Source organism: Argentina anserina, chromosome 1 (genome assembly GCF_933775445.1).
Source record: "Argentina anserina chromosome 1, drPotAnse1.1, whole genome shotgun sequence".
Taxonomy (NCBI): domain Eukaryota; kingdom Viridiplantae; phylum Streptophyta; class Magnoliopsida; order Rosales; family Rosaceae; genus Argentina; species Argentina anserina.
In genome coordinates, this window is record NC_065872.1 from 3334295 (window position 1) to 3342827 (window position 8533).

Genomic DNA, 8533 nt, shown 5'->3' on the forward strand with positions numbered 1-8533 from the left:
ACTCTACCACCAACTACTGATGAATGGATAAATTATTATATATACCCGACACATATCTCACTTGGCGTACTCCCTTAATATTATTAGTCCATTTTTTACTGTGATTGTTTCTGATTGGTTTTTATATGTAAATAAAATTTTGTCATTTTTACCACGTGCATGTTAATTATACTATGACATAATATGATTGGCTATGTTGTACCACATGACAATGTCACGTGGTGTGGCGGGTACACAGAATAATTATTCGGAAGGATGTGTATGTATATCTTACTCTATATGTTCTTTGTATCATGCTATTTTAAAACTAACTTATTGGATGAACGTTAGCTGATCGGGCAGATCCACAAACGTTAGGGTTTCTACAATAATTGCATATATGGCCGGAGATGGAAATATGTCCTTCTCAATCCTCACCTTATTATTGCCAAAAGGCAATGAATTCTTTCGGAGGCAAGGGACCAAACCCCTCCCTTCACATTTCCCCATATATCCCAGTCGGTACTGAACTACTGATCCTACTTCAATATCTCTTTTTTGAAACGGCGCGGCGCCGTAGTAAACTTAAGTATCCAGTACGTAGAGAAAACTGCATTAGGGTTTTGATCGAGTTGCCTGGTAAAAAAATCGATGACCAGCCAGCCTGACGAGTTACATTTACCTTTTAATTTCATAAGTTAACCCTAAGCATCTCACGTGAACGATCGGCAATTATTTCTGCGCACAATCACATGTGTTTGCATATACATCAACATCGACTGATCCTTTCTGCAATTATTCATTCAACATGAACGATATATGTTGCTCTAGTACTAATAGCCTCCAGAAGTCCAGATCAATTATATACAGTGAAGTATGTTTTCAAGTACCAATGTGAGGTATATATATACATAGTGAGATATTAATTTAGATAACCATTACATGCAGTGATGATCGATTACTGTTAGCTACTTTTAAATTTTATGTATATGTTGGTTGAAGATTAATGTATGAACAACGGCTTTCAATATCTATATCTAGCTCTCGTTCATCACGGCAAAGTTATTCTCATTCGTTGAAAAGGTTGGCCCTCCGTGCATTAATAATTGTATACTTATGTTTTTCCTCCGGCCAGCTGCTCCAAATCTCTGTCATATATACGTACGTATATAACAACCTTCTGCATTTTACCAAGCTGGAAATTAAACAGATCTTTTCAGAACTGAAATTTGTCGATAGGTTAAGGAAACTGCGAAAAGAAAGAGGAACTGAAATTATTTGTACGTATGTTCTTGTTCAAATTACCCCCTCAGAGAGAGAGAGAGAGAGTTCTTTTCTTAATTTCGCCAAATAAGTAAACTGTATACGTACTGTAACTTGCGTTGCACCTTCACACCTCTATATCTCGTTATCTTGTTCGTTAATCTGTTATATTAGTCTAAAGATCGAGAAATGATGTAATATCATTTGTCTTTGGTTGAGCACGTAATATACATATAATTAATGCTATCAATTTATCAACCAAAGAAAGGGTACTATGTCTATGTTGTACAATAAAATGCCAAAAATTAGCGAGAGGATACAAAGAAAAGCAAATAGTATCGATAAAAGGGTCTACGTACAATAGGATTCCGCATGCGTGGTCGAATTCGAATCTTAGATTCAGATCGATTACGTGCGTACTGGTAGGCTTAAAGAGCATGATCTAAACCCAATCAATATGAAATTGAATCAATCTGATATTAAATGTTTTTGCCTCACCAACATCAAAGTATGTCTGATAAAAAAAACAACATCAAAGTATGAAACTGATCAAGATCGATCAGCTAGTGAATGAAGACATCAAGCCATCTTACTGATCAATCATATAAAACCTTCTCTCTCTTTTTAAATCTCCATAATACCATCAGATCGATAAGGTCTCTCATTCAATCGACCATCAAGATCGATCAGCTAGTGAATGAAGACATCAAGCCATCTTACTGATCAATCATATAAAACCTTCTCTCTCTTTTTAAATCTCCATAATACCATCAGATCGATAAGGTCTCTCATTCAATCGACCCCAAATCGGTGGGCAATAGCATTAATTCAAGTAACATATATAGAGTCTTTGTGTTGTTAGGTACATGTGACCTGCATGTACTATATATATCTGAATTGAAGGTTGAGCAGAAACATATTCGTTATTCTTGTAGAGGCAATTAGAACAAATCAAAGAACGACAGGGAAAACACATACAGGAATTTTTATTCAGTCAGATCGAGCATGATAATACCATATATCACATATCGAATGGATCAAACATGGATCAGAGCTCAGAAGCACATAATATTTTATGATCACGAGGCGAGCTACGTATGCAGTTTATGGTTCACTCCTATACATGTTGGTCCTGTTGAGGCTGCAACACATTGATCGGGACTTTTGTCAAGAGAAAATTATCTTTTATATCCTTGTTTGTCACTAATATGGTGTACGTCCAAATATGTGTAGTTTTCATTCTAGTGTGCCTCCATATTTGAGGGACCATAATATATATCGATCAGAATGCATGAGGTCCATGAGACCATGTCTACCGTATATAGAAATTTGGATCATATCATATTTCATATATACATGACAGTTTTCTTCAATGGCAAAGGCCCCAACGTACCTCTCTCTCTCTCTCTCTCTATAGATCTCGATCTCTTGCCCTAGATACGTTATGGGCATTATACACACACATATGTGCGTGTGTAAATATTAATACAAGAACACTTACCTCAGCTCCCTCCTTTTTCTTTTTGAGAAGAACCTCAGCTCCCTCCTAAATCCTGATAAACTTGCAATGCCTAGCTATTAATCAATTGACAAAAACAAAAAGCATTTGATCATCTAAATCAGAAACAGGAAGTTCCCAACAATTATAGTTTATTAATTGAAGATCACCTTACTTGGTTAAATAACGCAACGAGGAAAATAGAAAATGGTTGAAAAAACGTAAAAACAAGAGGTCGTAGCTACTAGCTAGCTAGCACACCTTCAAGAAGAATATCTTCGATCTGCCCAGGCTCCACGGCCATTTCTCTGTAATCCCCGTCAGTTCAACCCTGAGGAGATGAATGAATCATGTGTTCCGTAGTATATTACTTGACATGATCAACTACACGTACCCACCATGCATGAAATTTAAATAATTCACCATTTGAAGAGTAATGTCGCGTAATATTTCGTTCTTTAAATCGAAGATATCACATGCATATGTACTTCAAAATTCAGATTATGGCCGGCTTGCAAATGTGCATTTATCCTCTTGTATTCATCATAAAGTAAAACTGATAAAATGTTGCAATTAATACAGTGAAAACGTAAATTGTAGAAGATAGAACCTGTAATTATTTAAGATGGCCACGACGTCGATGCCTGAAGAGTCTATCGAAAGCTCGGTGGTTTTATCCAACAAAAACTTGAGGATCATTCATAAGTTATGTATGTTCTATGGAATTGTAGTATATGGAGTTTGGCTCACACCAAGGAAATTTTGAAGCTGAAATAGACACCGATTGATTATCACCCACAACGAGAGCCTCGATCTTATGCTTTCTACCCTGGCCTGCGTCGGGTTAATCTTGTAAACCAGAAACTCTTTCTCATAGTCATCATATTCTTCCATACACTTTTTGCGTAAACAATTCTGATCGACTGGCTCAAACACCACCTTGAAAACCACGAATGTGTTATTTACCCCATTCTCACTTCCAAATCTTCTAACATGGAGCAAGTCTCCATCCATTGATTTGAGAAGATATGCCTGATCGAACACTATAATAACTTTTCTGAGGTAGTTGTGCTACAAGCCTACTAACCGTGCTGGTGTATCGGGGTCATTAGCATCAAATTAACGACATAATCTCTCCATCACAGTGAACCGTGAACTAGGTAAACTTCGTCCATAAAAATGTTGCATCAGTCAACATTTTTGGTCTAATCTTTTGCCTCTCCAATGTGTTTGTCCTCCTTTGGTGACTGCAATCTGGTCATGAATGGAGATAGACGATAACATACATTTGAACATTGCAAGACATTGCCTCGACCTTTATAAACGATAGCATCAGTATACCATCATTACCATGAGTTCCGAGAAGTAAAGACGTCGTCTACTTGAGTCTCTTCCTCCTATGAGGAAAGCAAGCTCTGAATTATCCCTTTCCGTGCACAACACTATCGCTCGCCACATAACTGTCCGGATTCAAAGTCCATCGGATCAGCTGACAAAACAACCTTCAGTATATAACTGTTCTCCGCTTGAGTGTACGTAGGTAGGACTTTGGTGATTTGGTGTGTTAACGAATAATGTGGAAGATCGATGGCCGGAGAGAAATATGTAATTCTGAGGGTTTTTTATGATTTGTGAGAATAATCGTGGAACTTCTTCACTGTGGCCAACCAACCATGGCCAGAGCCGGAATGGTGACTCTTGATCCTATAATGATTATGTACAGGGAAACTGAAAATTGCGGTAGGTTTTCTCTTCATAAACAATGTGCAGTGCTTCTTCTTTGTGCGTTTCTTCGAATTGATGTTTGACGAAGATCATGAGCATGGGAACCAGGGGACGAGATCGCCGTGGAGAATGTACATAGTAGTCTTTCGAAAAAGAATCGAAATTCAACCCTTGTAGACTGCAGCCAAACGAACATGGTCAGTGGATTCAAACAACTTATCGAGAATCAAAGCCATCACATCTGAAGCAAGATTTTTGAAAAAAGTGCAGATACTGCTGGAGTCAGTACTCGATCGCCTGTTCCGCTTTATCATGATATTGAGAAAGGAATACGATGACGCTCCAGCTAGGGTATAATTTTTGTATTGGGCTATAAATTTTCAGATGCTTTTTATTGGGCTCAAGCCCACCGGCGTAATTTGACCCAATCTTTATTTATTATTAATTTTTTTTTAGAAAAAAAAATCGAACCAACTCAACATCACATACTCGAGTTATCATTCATACAGTTTGGCTCACAAACAGGAAACTTTGAAGCCAATGAGAACATCATTTCTTATGCTTTCGGTTTCGGTTTTACTCGCAATAATTTCTCTACGTTTGGCAATTGTGCCAGAGTTTGCCATTGAATGGAGGCCATTATTAGCATGGAACAACATATCTCTACATCATGGTGAACTGGGTAAAAAACGTGGTCATTAAGGAAAATAAAACTTTGCCATGGACAGTGGCTGATTAAAAAGAGATCAAAGAAAATATTGAATCATTATTGATAGATTACATTAATTTCTAGGGCTGACAATGGTATATAAAACCATCACAACCAATTCATATACCAACCGTACTAAATATGTTGGTATACCAAATTCTTAGTACATGGTACAGTATACCGTATCAATATTAAAATACGGTACAATATGTGATATATATTTTTCGTATATCATGGTATATTGTACATACCAACTTCTATTATATTTAATTATTTAATTATATATATTTTATATCTTTAAATTTCAACCATAGATTTATTGGAAAATAAATCTAAACCGCATAAATATACTAACTTTAATCTAATCTCTCTTAATTTTCTTTCTCAAGTACACTTTTTTTCTCGTCTTCAATTTCTTTACTTAGTTATGAATGAATCGATTCAATCGAATTCCCAAGTACAAATGCTTAGACCTATCAGTAACATCATCACTGCTTACATCATGTCAACATATATCGCATGTAAACCTATCATTTATTTTTTCAATTGTTTTGAGAATTTATAAGTACTTTAATAGTTTGACTATTTGGACTTTGGCTTTCTATTTATGACTTTGTATTTGGTAATTTGATTGAAGTTATATAAGACTTTAAAATTCTATTGCTATTTCACTTATTTATTATTATTTTTTTAGATTGGGCTTAAATATGTTGGTAGAAGCCCATTACTAACTGTACCAACCAAGTACCAACCGTACCACTTAATTGGTATACCAACGTTATTGGTTGGTATAAATTATGGATTTTTCATACCAATTATATATTTGTTGGTATATAATATTAGAAAATTAAGACTGTTATATCAATCAATCCACCCCTATTAATTCCTAGCTTCTTGCTACATCACAAAAAAAAAATTAATTAGTGCCACCTAAGAGTTTCTGGATCTGTGCAGCATCAAGCAAAGTAGTCTTTGCTATGATATCAGAAGCCAAATCATTTTTGAACAGTGATGTGTCCATTAGCTGCACGGTTGGGCCTTCGCTACTGAAAGCAGCATATATGATGGCCGGAGTCGTACCTTGATTGACAAAAAAGTGATACAAGCCTTGAGGAAGAACCATAGTGTCACCCTTGTTGAGGATCTTTTGATAGACCTTGTTGTTCGAGCCAATGAACCCACCGATTATCGAACTTCCTTCTGCAACAACCACAAGTTCGGTAGCTCCGGGATGAGAGTGGATGGGGACAACACCGCCAATTTCCACGTCGGTGTGGCCCAAGGATACGCCGAGGCCATTGAGACCAGGGAGGTTAGACGCAAATGCAGGTGTGAATCCAAACTTGAACACGTTTGAAGAGTTAGATGGCACCCCAAAACCGGAGTGGACGAAATCGTCTACGGTGACCTTTGCAGGGTCTTTGCATGAGTACCCTGCAGGGCCTTGGGGAGCTGTGTAGTCTGCAACACAAAAGTCTTGGACGTGTAAAGCATAAGAACATGAAACAATGAGAGAAAACACGAAGAAGATAGGGGAAATCATGATGGTAATGGGATGGTAAATGTAAAATATAATTAGTGAATCCGACTTGTGTCTTCTTCTCCAATTCTGGGAGTATTATATAGCACGTACAGTAATGCTTTTTAAGGAAACAAATAACAGTAATTGACCAAAATTTGAAACTGAAATTTTCTTGTTTATATTTGAATGGTGCGAATTCCATTTTAAGGTTAGGAAATTGGTTAATAACAAAATCATCTCAACTGATTACAGACTATTTGTTTCATTTTCCTACAGAACAAATATCGAATTTTAACTTAAAGTTTGCTAGCGAAGTTTCTCTTTTCAATTTCGATCATATCTCACTTTTAAGGAATACTAAAGAAAAAATAATGAAGTAAAGGGAACAAGCTTGATCACAATCTCAAAATTAAAGCTTACCATATGCTAAAATATGAAGTGAAATCCTTGTTAGTTAGTTTAGGTAAGTGTAGGCTGTGTAGCCCGGCCCCCGTCCCTGCTATTAATCTAATAAAAGTCAACAAAATTATGTACATAATAAACTGAGTTGTGAAAGCTTGCTATAATTAAGCTATCTTATGAAGGCTAATTGAGACTAGCGAAATAGGGGGTAGACTCACAAATCAGAGTAAATAGTGTAGCCCCCTCCTACTATCAATGGATAGAAGTCAACGATATGTGAATGTAATGCAATTCTAAGGTATAAGAGAAATCAATAGAAACATTATTCAATTTTTGAACAATTAAAGTGTTACAAAAAATATATGCAAATTCTTGAATCCGGATGCACAAATACATACCAAGTTACTAACAACTACTTGCCATCTTTGTTGGTGACGGTGAAGTATAAACAACAACAACAAAAATGTGCCTCAAAGTTGGGCCTAACGTGCTTCTTGGAATTTCTGGGCTGATGACAGTGATGGGCTACTTGAGCCTGCAAAGTGCAAATTAGTCCTACTTGGGCCTAGGTTGCGCTCTTTCCTGGTGAATAATGCACATTCTATTAGAAAATAGGGACGTCCCTAATTAGTCGAATGACTCAAATCACTATATCAGCATAACATGAAAGTGGGATTCTAATATGCATCAATACTCTAGCAAGAACTAACAATTTACCGATTCCGATTATTTAATTACATATTTCAAACATGAAAGTTTCAGACTTCAGAGTCTCCAAATTCCCCCTGTTTACATAGTGCTAACTTCACATGAACAACTTTAGCCGAAGTTCACACTGCACACACATTCCCCACAATTTCATCGGCTCTCTCTTGATCTCTTTATTTATACCCGTAAAGCAGAGGTTGTTCACTTTTGTGAAGGATTGGATTAAAATTTCAGAGATCATGGATGGTGATGCCAGCATAATTAAACAAAGAAGACTGGATAGGGTTTAAAGGGTCATCGTATATAGGCCCATCATATGTGTCAAATCAAATATTCATCACCTTATGGAACACACAAGATAAGGAACTCCTTAGCTCCTCTTCTCTTGTTGTTCCTCTTCCTCCATCCGAAGGATATATGACTCGGAATGGATCAAAATTAAAAGGCTTTCTTTCCTCCTTATCGCTTCACGAAAATGATTTGTAGTTCCGTTAAGGAGAGCATCATATTCGTATTGATATGATTTTCGTGTGACTTCTATGTCAAATAATGACAGCTTATTCTGTCTAGTGTCTACATGCATGATGTATGTGATGTATACCATTGCGTAATTAATAGCTTGTGATGGAAAACTAGCAAATATAATATAAATTTGTTGATCAACGACATCCTTTTGGCCTTGGTTACACTGCTATCTCTTTGTTATTTATATTCCACTTAATGCAAA

The 8533-nt window shown here is 36.5% G+C and overlaps 1 protein-coding gene across 1 annotated transcript; it reads right to left on the reverse strand.

Annotated features, from left to right (window-relative positions):
- Positions 1 to 6090: 6090 nt before the first annotated feature.
- LOC126796506 (auxin-binding protein ABP19b-like) lies at positions 6091 to 6717 on the reverse strand. The gene has a single exon (XM_050523350.1). The coding sequence runs from the start codon at positions 6715 to 6717 to the stop codon at positions 6091 to 6093; it is 627 nt and encodes a 208-aa protein (XP_050379307.1).
- Positions 6718 to 8533: the final 1816 nt, after the last annotated feature.

Coding starts and splice junctions, on each gene's coding strand:
- LOC126796506 (XM_050523350.1), bottom strand. CDS start 6,717: ATGATTTCCCCTATCTTCTTCGTGTTTTCTCTCATTGTTTCATGTTCT.